Here is a 19,566-nt window from a genome sequence, read left to right on the forward strand (position 1 = left end):
AGTTACATCAATTTTATGGATACATTATATCATCGAAAATTCTTCTACAATGTTGTCTAATCATCAAAACTGAATATTAATTATAAATACAATCACACAGTTTAGATTTGAACTGCCACATACACACACATCCACATATACTCAACCAAAATGGCAAAACCTGCAAAATCAAATTTACAATCAACTTGATTAAAATTCAATCCGTTGTATGAAATCTCATTTTGCTTTGCTTTGAGGGTTTCCCTAGTTTTTGACCAACTAAAAATATAAAATCTGAAAATGAACACAAAACAAAATGAATCATCTTTAGAACCAAAGCTTAAACATATGGTTTTGTTATCACCTTGAGTGGAGTGGAGTGGAATTGGTTTGTTTGTTTATAATTAAATTAATTCACACATTAAATTAATCATTGGAATACAATTAATTTTTTGTAATTAAGAGCATTATATATATAATATACAACAGTACCTTTACGACTGAAGCAAAATCATCATCCAAGATAATGATGTCAATACTTTCTTTTGCAACTTCAGTTCCTTGGATGCCCATAGCAAGACCAATATCAGCCTACAATTTCATAAAAAAATATATAAAATACAGTAAAAATAATTAAACTGATGATGAAAAATCTTTAATTACTACCTCATGTAGAGCAGGGGCATCGTTTGTTCCATCTCCAGTAACAACAACATGTCCTCTCTTCCTCAACGCTTGGACAAGTAACAGTTTATCATTAGGTGAAGACCTCCCCATCACCTGTTTCAAAATCAACATTACATTCTTATAAAACTTGTTTACAACTACTCGACTAGGGTCAAAATAGTAAATTCACATACAAAAATCTTCTCAACAACTTCTAGTCTTTGGTCTTCTGACATGGCACGAAAAGATTTCCCTTCAATTAGATTCGGCTCTTCTGCATCAGCATTTGATTCCAAAATTCCACATTCTAATGCAATTACATGGATTACAAATAAATAAAATAAAAAATCATTTACCCAAAATTACAAAAATAATAATTAAATATTGTATACTAATTACTACCTTCACACCAGCCTTTACGCACAGTTCAACAGCCTCTCTGACACCTTTCCGACATGGATCCTACAAGGAAAACCGTGTATCAAAATATATATAAATCTCTTTGCTGACATGGACATGGACATTCACATACCTTTAAACCAACAATTGCCAGCAAGACAAGATCGCCTTCAGGTAGCTCCCATTGTGCCAGCTCATCTTCGCCAGTTGGAACAGTTTCTGCTTCACATGGTCTGTATGCAATAGCAACACAACGCAAACTTCCAGAAGCCATATCTTCAATCGCTTTTTTAAAATATTCCACCTGTAATGTAAACAATCACAAATTAGAAAATTTGTTCTTTTTTTCAATCAAGATGAAATCTCTAACATTTTCTTCATTGAGGAGGACAAGTTGTCCATCAATGTCCATGTATCTTGTACATGCTGCTAACACAATTTCAGCTGCCCTTTTCCAGTGTACATGAACTTCAGAATCAGGCTATTGAGAAAATTAAAAAAAATCAAAAATATACTTTTTATGTGAACCATTTAAAATCTTTTATAAATAATCCAATAAAATTACCCGTTTTACAGCAACATCGCCTCGTTTTTTCTTCGAGTTAAATGGGAATGCATGAATAATCGAAGATTCTGATCTAACTGCTACAAAATTCATCCCAATCTGTATTTATTTTGTAAAAAAAATGAGTATCATTTAATTAGTAAATGTATAAAAAAACTGAAAATATGAATGAAGAACTAACATTAACCCCCCATTGAAGTATGCCATTTTCTGTTGGTGATCCAGAAACCTCAATTTCTTGGCCTCCATATTAAATACCAAAAATAATACGTATCATTTAATATTAAATATTATAGAAAAATATTTACTATATTTGAAAAGACCTGCATCAGGTAAAAATACACTGCTAGTTGTATTTTGAGCTACACTTTCAACAAGAAAAGATACAATCTTTAGTGGTAATGCTGACGTGTCATTTGGTGGATCGTTTTTCATTTTAAGAGTAGAGCAGAACCTGGAATAAAGAAAAACAAACCAAAGCTAAAAAAAATTATCTCAAGAAGCATAGTGAATAAGAGTAGAGCAAAACCTGGAATAAAGAAAAACAAACCAAATTTTTTACAAGTCATCATGCAATTATTTAAGTCATCAATAGCAATTCACATTAGTTTTATATCCGATGGCATTTCTAATTTCTCCACAAGTTCCTAAATGTAAAAAACATACAATAGACAGCATAAAACATCACCATGAAAATTTTATAAGCATGTCATAAAGAACAAACTAAAGACATTGATTAAAAATTTGAATTCTATTAGGAAAGAATAGTTTTGAGCATATAAATTTTTTAGTAATTATGTTTGAAAATTGAAACACAGAGAAAATAATAAATATGGAGACTAATAGATAATGTTACACTTACATATCCTAAAAACATGTGAGACTCATAAATTAAGGTTAATAATTGACATATGACTATATGAGTTCAGTATTTCAATAACTAATATGCTCTATTGCAGGAAGTATTCAACAGATACATGTTATTACCATATTATGAATATGGTAATCATATTAGTAGAACACAGAAACTACATTATTAGTATTACCATCATTTGTTACCTCTGTATTAGATTAGCATAGAATCGATGGTATTTTTTATTTCATTAATGATCTAAGATTAGGTTATGCATCATCGTAGAGAACCTGGTTCTTGCAAGTAGGTATTTTGGAAAGATTGTGGCCTCTCGATAGCATGTTGTTTTTGCACGTCGTCTGTATTTTGAAAAAAAAGGGGTTTGAGTTTAACATAACCTAGAATATCCTTAGTTTTGTGCTCAAAGAAGCATAGGTGCTTAAGAGCCCAACATAGCTCAATTGTAAGTTAGCACATCGTATATGGCTCAGTTTCTCACCTTGATTTCCATATGATGATTGTGTAGCTCATCTATAGATAACTATTGAACATCATGAGCTTTTAATTCTAACTTCGTAGGATCTGAGTGACCTGCAAAAACGAGCATGAAATGCCAACTTCAGTTAGAAAAATATAGTATCGACAGAGATGAAGAAAATTTGGTCAATACTATTGTCCAATGCCCCCAAAGTTATAACTAAACTCATGGTTATCCATCAAACGCCATTCCCTCGTTCACTCAATCATTTCGCATCTTCAAATTAGGGTTCATGAATTTGTAAATCTCATTATCAATTGAAGTTTCACCATCCAAGCACACAATCACCAACAAATCTAAATTAACATTTCCATCAGTTGTGGTGGTGATATTTGCAATGACATTACGACTAAATGTTAGGGCACGGTTACAAGTTACACACAAATAACGGAAGCGCATACCTATAAGCTACAAGGTAGCATAGAGATCGAGATAGTCGGTTATCTTCGTGCAGTCGCAGAGAGATGAAGAGAGCATTTTTCATTTTCCATTGGTCGATCTTCACCGGGAATCAGATGTTCAATGATCTTCGCAGTCGTAGAGAAATGAAGATAGCAGCTGAGTCGTTCGCCGTTGATCTATCTTCACCGAGAATCAGTCGTTCTTTATGCTCCTACAACCTACCGATTGATAGAGATGTAACATCCCAACCGTCAGGTATTATTAATTTTTCCATTTAGACTTCATATCTAAGGTCTACTCGACGAGTTGGCGCTTGACTCGTCGAGTAGCAGCGGGCCAGGACACGTCAATTAATGAGTGACTCGTCGAGTCGGCATGAGAGACTCGACAAGTAGGAGCTGGCAGTGGAAACCCTAATTTTCAGGGTTTTGCACCCTATATATTGGACCATTAGCGCCTCCCACTGTCCTCTATCACCCTCTTGAGACCCAGAAACCCTAATTTCTGTGAGTGAGATCTTGGAGAGTGTTTTGGAGCTTTGGGAAGTGACTTTTGTGAAGGAAATTTGTAGATCAAGAGGCTAACATCAAGATTTATGTGTGGATCCAGAGTCTACTTCAGTTTGGGCACGTTTTGGAGGTAACCAGCTGTTACCTTAACCTCTTTTTCTTCTAGAATCATTCATATGTGGAAACTAGGGCTTTCTTTAGTTATTCATGAAGGGATTTTGGTATGGGAGCTAGATCTGAAGTTGAAACTTCAGATCTGAACCTCTTTTGAGTCCTAAGTCCATAAAGTTTCTATCTTTTGCAAGGATGAGACTCTCCTATCGTGTAAAGCTCCATTAGAAACTTAGATTGGTCATTTAGAGCCTTTAGGGCCTTGCATTCGTGTATAGTTTGCAACTTTACGTGACAAACATGCCTTAGAAGCTTGGATCTGTAATCTGGAACCTTCGCATGGCTTGAAAAGTGTCTGCATGGATGAAGGTCTGCAAGGACTCGGCGAGTTGCATAGTCAACTCGGCGAGTCATATGAAGATGGTCATGAACTCGTCGAGTTGATGAACAAACTCGGCGAGTCCGTTGAAGATTGCCTTGAACTCGACGAGTCGTTCGAAGACTCGGCGAGTCGGCTAGGGCTTCTCCAAATTCTTGGACACGTATAAACTCGGCGAGTTAAAGGGGAACTCGACGAGCCAATCAAGGATTTCATGACTTCTCGAGTTCAGGAAGGACTCGACGAGTCGGTGAACTGCACTCGACGAGTCGAGTCAACATGGACTGTTGACTTTGACTGTGGACTTTGACTTTGACCAAGAGTTGACCAGTTGACTTCTGAGGGTATTCTGGTAATTTGGAGATTTATGAAAAAGGGTTTTATGGTAACTATAGGTGGTGGAGTTCGTGTTGGTGATCCGGGAGTTGAGCTTTCTAGTTTCAGACGACAGTTGCAAGGTGAGTTATCCTCACTATACTAAGGGGTCTAAGGCACCAAGGCCGGCCCATTGGATATGTTATCCTAGCAGTGTTAGATGTTGAGTATAAGTTAGTGTTGCCTGCTAGTAGTTATGCCAGTTAGGTAGACCTGTAGGACTACCTGCAATGTTATATGATTATTGCATGCTCAGTGGTTATGTGGTATGTTATATGTTATGTGGGATGGGTTGAGGTTGTATTGCTCCGTGCGGTAGCCAACAGACCTTAGGAGCATTCCAGTTACGGGCTAAAGGGAGACTCGTACTGTGGGCTCGGGAGCATTCTAGTTACGGGCTAAAGGGAGACTCGTACTGTGGGCTCGGGAGCATTCCAGTTACGGGCTAAAGGGAGACTCGTACTATGGGTTCAGGGGTAATCCAGTCTGTAAAGCTGGGGACCCATTACATGTTTTTCAGTTTCTTATGATATGTTTATATGGACTGTATGTGTATCGGTATTTTGGGGGAACTCACTAAGCTCTCGAGCTTACAGTTTCAGTTTATTGTTTCAGGTATATCAGGGGATCGCGGCAAGGCGAAGGCGTGATCGTACAGCTCCTCATGTTTTGTCTATGTTTCTGGGAAAACTCTTATATTATACATTTTGAAAACAAAGTTGTAATGATTTTTAATGGTTTGAAATGTTTTTAAAAAGTTTAAATTGGTTTGAATTTTTGGGTGTTATAAGTTGGTATCAGAGCCTTGGTTTGAGTGAATTGGAGGAACATGCGTGTAACTCCAGTCTCAAATCAAGGAAAGGATTTTCAAAATGATTTCTTTAAAAAGGTTTTCAAAATAAGTAAAGGAGGATGCAGGATGTACGATCAGCCGGAGCCAGTAAGTAGACCCCAAAATACCATACAAGTTATTTGATTATGAGATATGTTAGAACAGCATGTTAGTACTAGGCTAGGGATCTTCAGGAATTGCATGATAGAATTGCCTGATTACATGATGCCTGCTAGCCTAGGGTTTTCTTTATATGAGATTGACATAATTACTGTAGTTGCTTAGTGTATGCATCACGGTTATACATAACCAAGATCTTATAGTCTGAGAATGTTTGATTTGGCCTTATGTTCTGTTCTTGTTTGATTGGGGGCTTAGGGTAGGATTGGATATTCGAAAGTCTATAGGTTCCAGCGTTATATATGGCTAGCATACACTAGTGCTGCAGGGTTGGTGGAAGTTTCATGGATAGGTGGGTTGTGTGAGGCCGAGAGGCCAGTTAGGAGATATTTAGCATTCCTCTAGGAGTGAGGACTGAGCGCTCGCTATGTTGTGTATTCAGTTAGGGAATTGTGGTGATGCTTGAGACAAATATGGGTAGGTGTGGAAGGTAGTAGGGGCCCATACTACTGAAAGCACATGACCCATACGCGTGTCAAGTGAGTCACAATCCCTAGGGTTAGTCGGGAGTTGGCTCCCAGTTATTTATATGGATTATCTGATATCTTATGGTATGTTTCAGAATGGTGATGACGAGACGCTTTGTGGCTAGATCCGGTTCGGGATCAGGATCAGGGGATAGAGGCCAGGAGGGGCCAACAGCACCCGAGCCAGTGGTGCAGATGGGTACAGAGGAGTTGGATGCCAGGATCCGAGAGATCCTGCATGGTGAGGTTGCTGCTGCGTTCCGGGCACAGTTACCAGAGATGTTTAGGTCGATTAAGACCACCATGGTGGAGTACTTTGATGAGCGCTACGAAGCCCTTGCGGAGACAGCTGCCGCAGTAGTTGCATCAGCTGTATCAACGGCAGGGGGAGGAGTTGGTAGGGGCTTCCAGTACAGGGATTTCGATAACACGAAGCCCCCTACTTTTGATGGGACGCAGGATCCCATCAAGGCTATGAGATGGATTTCAGGTGTGGAGGGGTGTTTTTTCACCTGCTCGTGTCCTGCTGACCAGAAGGTCAGGTGTGCTCTGAACCTGCTTAGGTCTGGGGCCAAGGACTGGTGGAGACTTGCGACTGGGTCGTACACTGATGATCAGAGAGCTGCTGTTACTTGGGAGCAGTTCAGGGACATGTTCCGCGCCCGTTACATTCCGCGAGTTGAGCGGGAACGTTTGGCACAGGAGTTTCTGAGTTTGAGACAGGATGGGGAGTCGGTGACGGAGATCACCCGTATGTTTACTGAGAGGGCGATGTTTTGCCCGGAGTTTGCTTCAGAGCAGGCTCATATGACCCGTTATCTGAGCATGCTCAAGACGGATATCCGTCAGTTTGTGTCTACCCAGCGATGTGATACTCTTCTAGAGTTGCAGGAGGCCGTCAGACGGTGTGAGTTAGAGATTGAGCTGCAGTTGAGGGAGCACCGGTAGGCCCCGGCACAGTCATAGCCGGCGCCGAAGCGGTCTAAGACCGCTGATACTAGGACCGGGGGTCAGCAGAGCCGCACTTGTGGGAAGTGCGGCAAGGGTCATTCTGGTGTGTGTCGAGCTGATAGTGGATTCCACAGGTATGGCAAGATGAGGAATTACGCGAAGGACTGTCGTCAGGCAGTCCCGATTCAGGGTATGAGGTTATGTTATCACTGCGATCAGTTTTGGCCACATTAAGGCCAACTGTCCGTTGCTAGCCGCCAAGCCGGCGCATGCTCCAGCGCCGACTACCTTGAGGATCACAGATGGGAGACCAGTCAGGGCAGAGCCTCCGAAGGCTCAGGGTCGTGCTTTCCAGTTGACCGCTGAGGAGGCCAAGGCAGCACCAGATGTGGTTGCTGGTATGTTTCTATCCTTTATCTCGTTTTCTATATCTGTTGTATGCTTATCTGTTGTACCTGTGGTTAGGTACGTTTTTAGTGAACTCTTTGCCTGCTTTGGTCTTATTTGACTCGGGGGTGAGTCGGTCCTTCCTATCTCAGTCATTTAGTAGGGAGTTCAGTGTGCCAGTAGGTGAGTTAGAGTGTCCGTTGCGAGTGTCTATCGCCAACGAACACGGGGTTTCTGCTTCTTCAGTTTATCGAGGGTGTGATTTGGAGATTTTCGGGATGTCCTTTCCGATAGATTTGATTCCGATCCCCATGGGGGAGGTGTGCGTGATTGTAGGCATGGATTGGCTCAGTCGGTTCGGTGCTATGATTGATTCCGAGGGCCAGCGAGTGGTAGTTCGAACCCCAAGTGGGGGAGAACTGATTGTATATGGCGAGGGAACCAGAGTGGGATCAGGGTTTTGTTCAGCTGTCAGGGCTCGGCAGTACATTCAGCACGGGTGTGCGGGTTATCCAGCGTATGTGGTAGATACGCGGGTCAGGGATCATATTTCGGTTTCCGATGTATCGGTGGTCAGGGAGTTTGCAGATGTGTTTCCGGAGGAGTTGCCAGGGATACCTCCGGAGAGACAGGTCGAGTTCAGGATCGACCTGGTGCCAGGTGCGACCCCTATCGCTAAGGCGTCGTACCGATTGGCACCGCCAGAGATGCAGGAGCTGTCGTCACATCTACAGGAACTGCTAGGCAAGCAGTTCATCCGTCCGAGCAGTTCTCCACGGGGAGCACCGATTCTTTTTGTCCGAAAGAAGGACGGTTCACACCGGATGTGCATTGACTACCGGGAGTTGAATAAGTTAACGGTGAAGAACCGTTACCCACTCCCAAGGATAGACGATCTCTTCGATCAGTTGCAGGGTGCATCTTGGTTTTCCAAGATAGACTTGAGGTCTGGGTATCATCAGGTCAGAGTCAGAGAGGAGGACGTGAAGAAGACCGCGTTCCGAACTCGTTATGGACATTACGAGTTCGTGGTGATGTCGTTTGGGCTCACCAACGCACCAGCAGTGTTATTGGACCTGATGAATCGGGTCTGCATGCCGATGCTCGATCGCTCGGTCATAGTGTTTATAGATGATATCTTGGTGTATTCCAAGACCCGAGAGCAGCATGAGGAGCATCTGCGGGAGTTGTTGGGAGTGCTAAGACGAGAACGGCTATACGCCAAGTTCTCGAAGTGTGAATTTTGGCTACGAGAGGTCCAGTTCCTCGGACATCTCGTTAACCAAGAGGGGATTTTGGTCGATCCGGCCAAAATCGAGGCGGTTATGCAGTGGGAGGTTCCGAAATCTCCCTCAGACATCAGGAGCTTTTTGGGATTGGCAGGGTACTACCGGAGATTCATACATGACTTCTCCAAGATTATGGTACCCCTCACTCGTCTGACGAGGAAGGGGGTGGATTTCCGGTGGGGCCATGAGCAGTAGAGGGCGTTTGAGACCCTCCGACAGCGGTTGTGCGAGGCCCCAGTCTTGACACTCCCGGAGGGAGTTGAGGATTTTGTGGTGTTCTGTGATGCATCCATCACAGGGTTAGGGGCGGTCCTCATGCAGAGAGGACGAGTGACAGCTTATGCGTCGCGGAAATTGAAGCCGCATGAGACAAGATACCCTACGCATGACTTAGAGCTGGGGGCGGTGGTGTTCGCCCTCAAGATATGGAGACATTACCTTTACGGGGTCCGTTGCACCATATACACGGACCACAAGAGCTTGAGACATATCATGGATCAGCCAAACCTGAACATGAGGCAGCGCAGGTGGCTGGATGTAGTCAAGGACTATGACTGCGAGATCCTTTACCACCCTGGTAAAGCGAATGTGGTTGCGGATGCTCTGAGCCGCAAGTCAGCTGGGTCTTCCGCCCCAGCGGTATGTATGAGGATAGCAGTAGACTCTCCGCTTGTAAGTTTGATCAGGGATGCCCAGGTTGAGGGCATGCGACCAGAGAATTGGAAGATGGAGAGGATCAAGGGTGAGAATGCCTGGTTTGTGCAGGATAGCCGAGGATTATTGACCCGATGCGGTCGGGTCTGGGTTTCGATGTCTGGTGGGGTCAGGCAGATGGTCATGGAGGAGGATCATAAGTCTCATTTTTCTATTCACCCGGGGCCACCAAGATGTACCGAGATTTGAGTTTGACCTATTGGTGGCCGTGCATGAAGCGAGAAATCGCTTGGTACGTCTAGAGGTGCTTGAACTGTAGGATGGTCAAGACCGAGCATCAGAAGCCGCATGGCAAGCTGCAGCCCTTGGAGATTCCCATGTGGAAATGGGAACAGATCACGATGGATTTTATTACCAAGTTGCCGAGGAAGGCGAAGGGGTTTGATACTATATGGGTCATCGTGGATCGATTGACCAAGAGTGCCCATTTCTTAGCCATACGGGAGAGCTCATCGGTCGAGAAATTGGTCGATGTGTACGTTTGCGAGATCGTGTCTCGCCATGGGGTTCCCGTTTCTATTGTCTCTGATCGGGATGTCAGGTTTACCTCCCGCTTCTGGCAGAAGTTTCACGAGGAGCTGGGCACACGGTTGCACTTCAGCACAGCATTCCATCCACAGACTGATGGTCAGAGCGAGTGGACCATTCAGACCCTCTAGGATATGTTGAGAGCGTGTGTCATTGATTTCGGTGGGAGCTGGGATTCCCACCAACCACTTGCAGAGTTCGCCTACAACAACAACTATCATTCCAGCATACGCGCCCCGCCATTCGAGCTGTTGTATGGGTGGAAATTTCGCACCCCGGTCTGTTGGGGTGAGGTTGGTCACAGGGTGATGGGTCGGACGGAGGTGGTCTTGCAGACTACCGAGAAGATTCAGCAGGTTAGACAGCGGCTGCAGACCGCTCAGAGTCGGCAGAAGAGTTACGCTGACCGACGCCGATCCGAGTTAGAGTTTCAGGTCGGTGACATGGTACTCCTGAAGGTCTCGCCCTGGAAGGGCATGATCCACTCCAGGAAGAGGGGAAAATTGGGTCCCCGATATATTGGGTCGTTCAGGATCATTGTCAGGGTTGGCAAGGTGGCTTACAGACTAGAGCTTCCGGAGGAGCTTAGTCGGATCCACAGTACTTTCCACGTTTCGCAGTTGCGAAAGTGCATTGTGGACCCGGAGGCGGTGGTGCCACTGGATGACATTCAGATTGATGAGCGCCTGAATTATATTGAGAGACTGATTGCCATTTTGGAAAGGAAAGTGAAAGTCCTGCGCAACAAGGAGGTTCCGTTGGTAAAGATACAATGGGAGAATCGGAGGGGATCCGAGTGGACATGGGAGTCGGAGGTTGAGATGCGGGAGCATTACCCAGAGTTATTCGCTACAGCAGACTTCGAGAACGAAGTCTAAGTCAAGTGGGGGAGAACTGTAACATCCCAACCGTCAGGTATTATTAATTTTTCCATTTAGACTTCATTTCTAAGGTCTACTCGCCGAGTTGGCACTTGACTCGTCGAGTAGCAGCGGGCCAGGACACGTCAATTAATGAGTGACTCGTCGAGTCAGCATGAGAGACTCGACGAGTAGGAGCTGGCAGTGGAAACCCTAATTTTCAGGGTTTTGCACCCTATATATTGGACCATTAGCGCCTCCCACTGTCCTCTATCACCCTCTTGAGACCTAGAAACCCTAATTTCCGCGAGTGAGAGCTTGGAGAGTGTTTTGGAGCTTTGGGAAGTGACTTTTGTGAAGGAATTTTGCAGATCAAGAGGCTAGCATCAAGATTTATGTGTGGATCCAGAGTCTACTTCAGTTTGGGCATGTTTTGGAGGTAACCAACTGTTACCTTAACCTCTTTTTGTTCTAGAATCATTCATATGTGGAAACTAGGGCTTTCTTTAGTTATTCATGAAGGGATTTTGGTATGGGAGCTAGATTTGAAGTTGAAACTTCAGATCTGAACCTCTTTTGAGTCCTAAGTCCATAAAGTTTCCAGCTTTTGCAAGGATGAGACTCTCCTATGGTGTAAAGCTCCATTAGAAGCTTAGATTGGTCATTTAGAGCCTTTAGGGCCTTGCATTCGTGTATAGTTTGCAACTTTACGTGACAAACATGCCTTAGAAGCTTGGATCTGTAATCTGGAACCTTGGCATGGCTTGAAAAGTGTCTACATTTATGAAGGTCTGCAAGGACTCGGCGAGTTGCATAGTCAACTCGGCGAGTCATATGAAGATGGTCATGAACTCGTCGAGTTGATGAACAAACTCGGCGAGTCCGTTGAAGATTGCCTTGAACTCGGCGAGTCGTTCGAAGACTCGGCGAGTCGGCTAGGGTTTCTCCCAATTCTTGGACACGTATGAACTCGGCGAGTTAAAGGGGAACTCGACGAGCCAATCAAGGATTTCACGACTTCTCGAGTTTAGGAAGGACTCGACGAGTCGGTGAACTGCACTCGACGAGTCGAGTCAACATGGACTGTTGACTTTGACTGTGGACTTTGACTTTGACCAAGAGTTGACCAGTTGACTTCTGAGGGTATTCTGGTAATTTGGAGATATATGAAAAATGGTTTTATGGTAACTATAGGTGGTGGAGTTCATGTTGGTGATCCGGGAGTTGAGCTTTCTAGTTTCAGACGACAGTTGCAAGGTGAGTTATCCTCACTATACTAAGGGGTCTAAGGCACCAAGGCCGGCCCATTGGATATGTTATCCTAGCAGTGTTAGATGTTGAGTATAAGTTAGTGTTGCCTGCTAGTAGTTATGCCAGTTAGGTAGACCTGTAGGACTACCTGTGATGTTATATGATTATTACATGCTTAGTGGTTATGTGGTATGTTATATGTTATGTGGGATGGGTTGAGGTTGTACTGCTCCGTGCGGTAGCCAACAGACCTTAGGAGCATTCCAGTTACGGGCTAAAGGGAGACTCGTATTGTGGGCTCGGGAGCATTCCAGTTACGGGCTAAAGGGAGACTCGTACTGTGGGCTCATGGGTAATCCAGTCTGTAAAGCTGGGGACCCATTACATGTTTTTCAGTTTGTTATGATATGTTTATATGGACTGTATGTGTATCGGTATTTTGGGGGAACTCACTAAGCTCTCGAGCTTAGAGTTTCCGTTTATTGTTTCAGGTACATCAGGGGATCGCGGCAAGGCGAAGGCGTGATCGTACAGCTCCTCATGTTTTGTCTATGTTTCTGGGAAAACTCTGATATTATACATTTTGAAAACAAAGTTGTAATGATTTTTAATGGTTTGAAATGTTTTTAAAATGTTTAAATTGGTTTGAATTTTTGGGTGTTATAAGAGAAGGCGACAAACGACATAGCAAACAAGAGTTGTGAGAGGAGCTACATCGAATTTATATAGTTCACGTAGATCATTTGGGGGCGGATCACGTAGAGCAAAGTCCTATCGATAATGGCGTAAGTGGAGATCGGGGGAAAACTGAGGAATGAGGAAGGTATGTTTTTGGTGAAGTATTAGGATTATAGGGTTCAGTGGTTCACAATCTCCAATTCTTCACGATAAAATACAAATTTAGGTATTAATTATATTTTTGAGACTTAAGAATGTTTAAATGGATAAAACTTATCGAAAACAAAATTTACAACTAAAAAAAGATCTGGACCTCGTATTACAGAGAAAAACTATGTTTTGGTAAATTCAGGTGTGTACAAGCTTTAAAAACTTTTAATTTTACATCATAACTTTAAACAATTTTAATTTCACATCATAATAAAAGTCAAACTGACTTTGACTTTTGCTTATAGGATGACTCTAGATATGTTAATTTATTTGCAAGGGAAGAAGCATCAGAATATTTGCAAGGGAACAAAAGTCAAATTTCATATATTTTAGAATAATTGCTTTCTTTTGCAAATACAATTTGAACTCTTTATACCCCTCTCTGTTGCAAAGAATACAAATACAATTTGAATTCTTTATTCTTTTGCAAATACATGATCTGCCACAGGTTATTGTTAATTATTGAACCACAGTTATATTTTATCCTACCTTATATGTCATTTATTAAAATTTAAAAAAATTCAGAAAAACTTTAAGGATAAAATAGCTATAAAGTTCCATTCTGTAGCAAAGCAGCCACATAACTTAGTTCCATAAAAGTTTTTGTAACAAAAGAGCTATAGATTTTTCCATCATAGCAAAAAAGCTATGTAAATAAGTTATGTAGCAAAATTCCGTAGCATAATAGCTATGGAATTTCATTTCATAGCAAAATAACTACGAAATTCATTTACGTAACTAAATTTCGTAGCAAAATAGCTACGGAATATCATTTTGTAGCAAAATTGTTACGAAATTTTGCTTCATAGTAATTTTCGTAGCAAAATAGTTATGTATTTTAACTCCGTAGCAAATTCAGTAGCAGACTAACTACAGATTACGATTATGTAACAAATTTCCGTAATTAGTTATAAGTTTGCTACGAAATTTTATTTCGTAGAAAATTTTGTAACAAAAAGTCTATGGAAAGTCATTCCGTAGCATATTCCGTAGCAAAATAGCTACAAAATTTGATTTCGTAGCATTTTTCCGTAGCTATTCATGATTTTTCTTGTAGTATGCATAATATTTATTTTATCAATATAACAATATTACAAAAAGGTCACATCTTGTATATATATTTTTATTGTACGTCAATATGGGGATGGAGATGAATAGTAGCTCCCCATCTTAAATGGAGCCTACTGCCTACCCCCGTCTACATATTATAATGTTATAGATTTCAACATTGTGTACAACTTATCTTTTATATCATACAACTCTTCATAGCGTAATTCTCAATAATTGTTCTGCTGGAAGTGGAAACCGATTATACTATATATTGAAGGGACAACAACTCGATCGATTGGGCTAGCTAGAATTTATATCCATCGTTCCCCGAAACATTTAAGAATCTTGTCATCGATCCCCATATCAACGTTGTAAGTAGGTGTTGTTGTTTCGATTAGGTCATCAGAAAATGGCTGATGAAGTGAAGTTGTATGGCGTTAAGGAAAGTCCATTTGTTTGTATTGTAAAAATCTCTTTGAATATGAAGGGAATCAAGTACGAAAATATTGAAGAAGATCTCAGCAACAAGAGTGCCGACCTATTGAAGTACAATCCTATTCTTAAGAAAGTACCGGTGCTGCTTCACAACAGAAATCCGATCGCAGAGTCTCTTGTGATCGTTGAATACATCGATGATGTCTGGAAAGGGGATCCGATTTTACCTCAGGATTTTAGTGAGAGAGCTGACGCTCGATTCTGGGCAAAATTTCTTGATGATAAGGTTATAATTTTTTTTTTGATCAAACCAAATTTTGTTAAAATAAAAGGTTCAATACATATCGATTGAAGGCAAACGAGCAACAAGCTGCGCCATTAGCCCTTTTTGGATGGCAAAACCAATTCTTTTGAAAACTACATTTGTGGATCTAGGAGATATGACATTAGAATGCATGACCCGTTGGACTCTATTGAGGAGCTCCACCGCCTCTGGTGCGAGAAAACCAAATGTATCGAATGCAAAAGGTACAAACACATGTTGATTTTCTATACATGCATTCTCGTGCTTTACCACTTTGCACGCAGCGGCTTTCAAAGCGGCATACCTAGCTGTGAAACCCCCGCTCCCCAAACCAATGAGAGGAGAGACCCCAGTAAGATCCATACACACATGCTTCCCTCCTATCCATCCAAAGACCAAAATGTCAGCCGGTCTCAGTGTGGACCTTCCATCCTGCGGGTCTGTCAAAAAGTTCACCGGCGCTTCTTTCTTCACAGAAATACCAGCACGCCGACAAGCATCAAAGAGAACATCCCAAACCACATCATGTCTGTACTTGAAACCAGGGAGCTCTCTACAATGAACCGCGTGTTCCCTAAAGGTATCCAAACATGCCTTGCGGCAAACCGGACATATCTCGTCAATTGGGAATATGGGAATCATGAGGCGGTAACGACGGATAGTTCGGTACTCCACAGGAGACATATGCTGGCCAAGACCATCAATAGGGATAGTTAGCAGAAAATCCTGAGCATGAGGTGCCCGCAGACACTCAAAGACTGCTTTCTGTCTGACAGTCATGTAGTAGTCGACATCCATATCTTGGATGATTTTGCTAAAAAGGGCACACGCCAAAACTTTTTGGGATTTAGTGGGGCGGTGTCCTTATTAGTGAAACCGCTACAGTCAAATCCCGGAATCATATCGCGAAGACGAGTCATAGAACATAGGTAATCTGAGTCCATACCACATACACCACTATCACGTAAGATGTGGTCTTGTAATGCCCAAGATTGGGCCCTCGAGGCTACAAATGCGTAGGAGGAAACCTCGTATGCCGAGTACAAACCCAAACCACCAAAACGAATAGGTAAGGAAGCCAGGCGCCACTAAATGTCTCCAAAGAAGGGGCCTCCACATACCACCATATCCTCGATAGACCTGCGCAATCCTTTGTCAAAGAACAAAGCTGCCTCTTCTATGTGTACCGGCTGGCATGTCCTTAAACCAAAGAAAAGTTTTGCAATTCCCATACATGATCGAAGCAAAAGGAGCTCACTTTGCGGGTCACATAGTTGTGGAAGAAGGCCCATCAAATCAACAACATTGACCGCTCTCTTCATGGCCAGCCCGCTAATAAACCCTGTGTCTTTGCTAATAGCCCCCCCCATGGAGCTTCACCCCCAAAGAAGGCCTCCCTATATCCGTTGGGAATAAATCGGCATGTAGCTTCCTACCATCGCAGGAAGGCCAAAAAATCTCTGTTTTCTTGATGTTCAACTCAAGACCCAAACCTGGACCATGCAACCGAATAATGTTCAACACTCTAGCCACCTCCTCTGAATCCCCAATGACAGTCCCATCATCTAGATACCAAGCATGGAGAAGGAGCTTAGAATTGTCTCTAATCTTGTACACAAGTGGGTGCAAAACGAGGGCAAAAAGAAGAGGGCCCAAGGGGTCACCTTGCTGCACCCCAGTGGCAGACCATATATGTTGGTCTCCGATATAAAGTCTCGCTGCTTGCCCGTACAAGAAATTCACCCACAAAGAAATGGAAGGGCACATCTTCTTAACCTCGTGGAGCAATGTTGATCGATCTACCAGGTTAAAGGCATTCGAGAAATCCACAGTCAGCATTACAAGAGACCCATCAACATGGTGTTCACTCAACACCCTATTGGCACTGTGTAACACATCCTCGGCACCACCGGATACACCAACCCCGAACTGAAAATCAGTAAGGTACTTGGCCATTTCTTTACCCACACCTTTCATGGCAACCTTGGAAACCAGACGTCTCCATATAGTGCCTACTGCAATCGGACAGATCCCGTTGTCAGGTTTAAGTAGAGGCGTGAGAGGAGCGGACGCAACAAACTCTGCCAAAATGGTTGGACATCTTCCCGCTAACCATAAATTAACCACTGAAGTGATAGCATGTATGAGATCTATGGCAATAGCAGACCCTTCTCCACAAAAGGCATCTAGTAAGTATTGAGCCCTCAAGCCATCTCTCCCGCAAGAAGTTCCTTTAGGGAAGGATTTGATGCAACCAAATACACAGTCAAAGTCTGCTACAAGGGGAGGTTCATAAATTATGGGGCTCGGCATGGATGGGAGTGGCCTGAAAGGGTGTTTGTCCTCCAAAGCTTTAATAGTATCACCATTATATGGTGCAACACCCGATGAGCATAACACTTTCACTGCTGCGGTAAAATGACCATCTGCAACCTTACGGAGACACTGTCTGATGTTGGTGTTACTTGATGTAGACTCCTTCTGAAGGATGCCTCTACCCTGTCTCATAGCTCCAGCCTCGGGATTGTCTAACATATTTTGAACTAACTTCGTGATACCACCCTCTTTCCCCCATGTATCCAAGGACTTTAGGATGGAGCTTTGTTGTAAGGATTTTCTATTCCCAGACCTACATTCTTGTCTATTTTTGGGTCTAAACACCTGCAGTGTGCAGCGAGGAAGAAGTAACAAACACATCCATGCCTCAACCTAGCCAGGTTGGACAATCACCTTGTAGAGAGCAGTCTTCAAAGCCTAAGAGAAATCAAGGCGACAACTATGGGGGATACTCTTGACAGTAGTGATAGGCTCTTTAAAAACACGATCAATGAGCGGAACATCAAAAACCAAACCTCCAAGAGCATTTGTCACCGACTCTTTAGCTGACGGCTTTAGAATACCGACAATGTAACGACTCGAGCCGTCATCCCCTGTAACAAACCTCGCACGACCATCCGGGTGATGATAGTAACGGCTAAGAGCCTGCAAAGTCATACACTTCCCACACATCCATTGACCAAAGGCCTTCAAAGTTTCTTCCACTGCCATAAATAAACAACATCACTAGAAAGAGCTTCACGTAACACACATTTACGGTCTTTAGTAGGTAAATGATGCCTTTTGATGTGTGAAATCATACGGCCAATCCCCTTACTTCCCACTTCACCATTTGGGGAACAATGGAAGCTTCTGAACGGGCACAGACAAAAATCACTCGAACTTGTGGAAGAAGAAGCCATACAAGAGAACAAGCCTCGAGATGAAGCTAAAACTATGAAGCAATATTTAACAAGGAAGGGAAGGAAATGGAACACCAACACACTGTTGGTGTGCACAAGAAACATCCAAACTAAACAAACTACATTATCTTGAACAATAAGGCTGCAACACGAGAAAAACTGGTTTGGGCATTTTATCAAACACTTGGTGGGCAACAAAAATAGCTTCTTAGTATTTCATCTTCTTCCATTGAAACATCAACCCAAAATCTCTAATTTAATGAAGATGATACTCAAAGCATGCTTTACTTATCCCCACCAACAATTCACTGGAATTAAACCTTTAAAAACACATAAAGCTGTTGGACAAGAAGGCAGAAGCTCCGACGGACCCTATATGAAGTTGATTGGATTTACGAAGGCAATCAGAACTGTTATATATCTATTTTAAAATTGTAAGTCATACACGAAAATTTTAATAAAGATGTTTGGACTATTATATATCTATTTTATATTTTAGTTTTATCATTTTTTAAATATAATAACATTGTATTATAGACTTTTGTTATAAATAAAACATAAATCATAAACGTAATTTGTGTTTTGTATTGATGATTATTTACATTTTATGGTTTGTTCAGTGCATCCCTGCACTCAGGGTTGTCGGCAGAAATGCAGATGAGAAAGTTGTTGCAGAAGCTTGTGAGCAACTGCAAGTACTAGAAAATGAACTCAAACTCAAAGGTACAAAGTTCTTTGGAGGCCACAACATCAACCTGATCGACATTGTTGCTGTTTTCATAGCTTACTGGCTTAGAATAAGGGAATAAGCAGCTGGAATTAAGTTCTTCACTGAAGACAAGTTTCCAAAACTAACCAAATGGGCTGATGATTTCGTTAACTGTCAAGTTGCCAAGAATACCTTTCCTCCACGTGAACACATGCTTGCATTTTACAATAAAATGTTTGGTAAGTTAATTAATAGTAATAGTATGTGACTGTTATAGTGTTATATAAACTTGGTCGTTTTGTTCGGGTATGCATATATGTACGTGGTTATTGAAATTCAAGTTTCTGTAACATGATTACCATCCATCAAACAATGTTGCAATAATAAGCTCTTGTTGGCTTATTTATTATTGTAATGTGTAGCATGTGAGAGTTCCGATGTTAAGTGCATGTTTTTACGTACGTTGTCGTATGCACAAAATAAACCCATGATATTATTGGATATAATTTATTAGTTGTCATTACTTTATCTATTACTCGTTTGTTATTCGCGTCATTCTAGATTAGTTTGTTATTCGCGTCTAATTTTGTAACCTATATTAAGCCTCATTTGGCGTATTGAATAAAAAATCTGAATATTATTCCAAACTCTATACCATCGTTTCTTAGATGGTATCAGAGTAGTGTTTACAACCCTAAACCGTATC

At 42.2% G+C, this 19,566-nt stretch overlaps 2 protein-coding genes across 2 annotated transcripts; one reads left to right on the top strand and one right to left on the bottom strand.

The window, feature by feature from the left end:
* Positions 1-419: 419 nt before the first annotated feature.
* LOC145130736 (calcium-transporting ATPase 8, plasma membrane-type-like) lies at positions 420-2,661 on the bottom strand. The gene is made up of 11 exons (XM_079065508.1): positions 2,656-2,661; positions 2,213-2,256; positions 1,933-2,063; positions 1,791-1,852; positions 1,610-1,708; positions 1,415-1,525; positions 1,178-1,348; positions 1,030-1,107; positions 840-974; positions 646-759; positions 420-570 (listed from the first exon to the last, which is right to left on the bottom strand). The coding sequence occupies exons 1-11, from the start codon at positions 2,659-2,661 to the stop codon at positions 424-426; spliced, it is 1,098 nt and encodes a 365-aa protein (XP_078921634.1). The 3' UTR covers positions 420-423.
* An 11,921-nt stretch (positions 2,662-14,582) lies between these two features.
* LOC145132841 (putative glutathione S-transferase) lies at positions 14,583-19,063 on the top strand. Its single transcript, XM_079067779.1, has 2 exons — positions 14,583-14,894; positions 18,772-19,063. The coding sequence occupies exons 1-2, from the start codon at positions 14,583-14,585 to the stop codon at positions 18,958-18,960; spliced, it is 501 nt and encodes a 166-aa protein (XP_078923905.1). The 3' UTR covers positions 18,961-19,063.
* Positions 19,064-19,566: the final 503 nt, after the last annotated feature.

Source organism: Lactuca virosa, chromosome 8, assembly GCF_052849685.1.
Source record: "Lactuca virosa cultivar CGN04683 chromosome 8, Lactuca_virosa_CGN04683_v6, whole genome shotgun sequence".
NCBI lineage: Eukaryota > Viridiplantae > Streptophyta > Magnoliopsida > Asterales > Asteraceae > Lactuca > Lactuca virosa.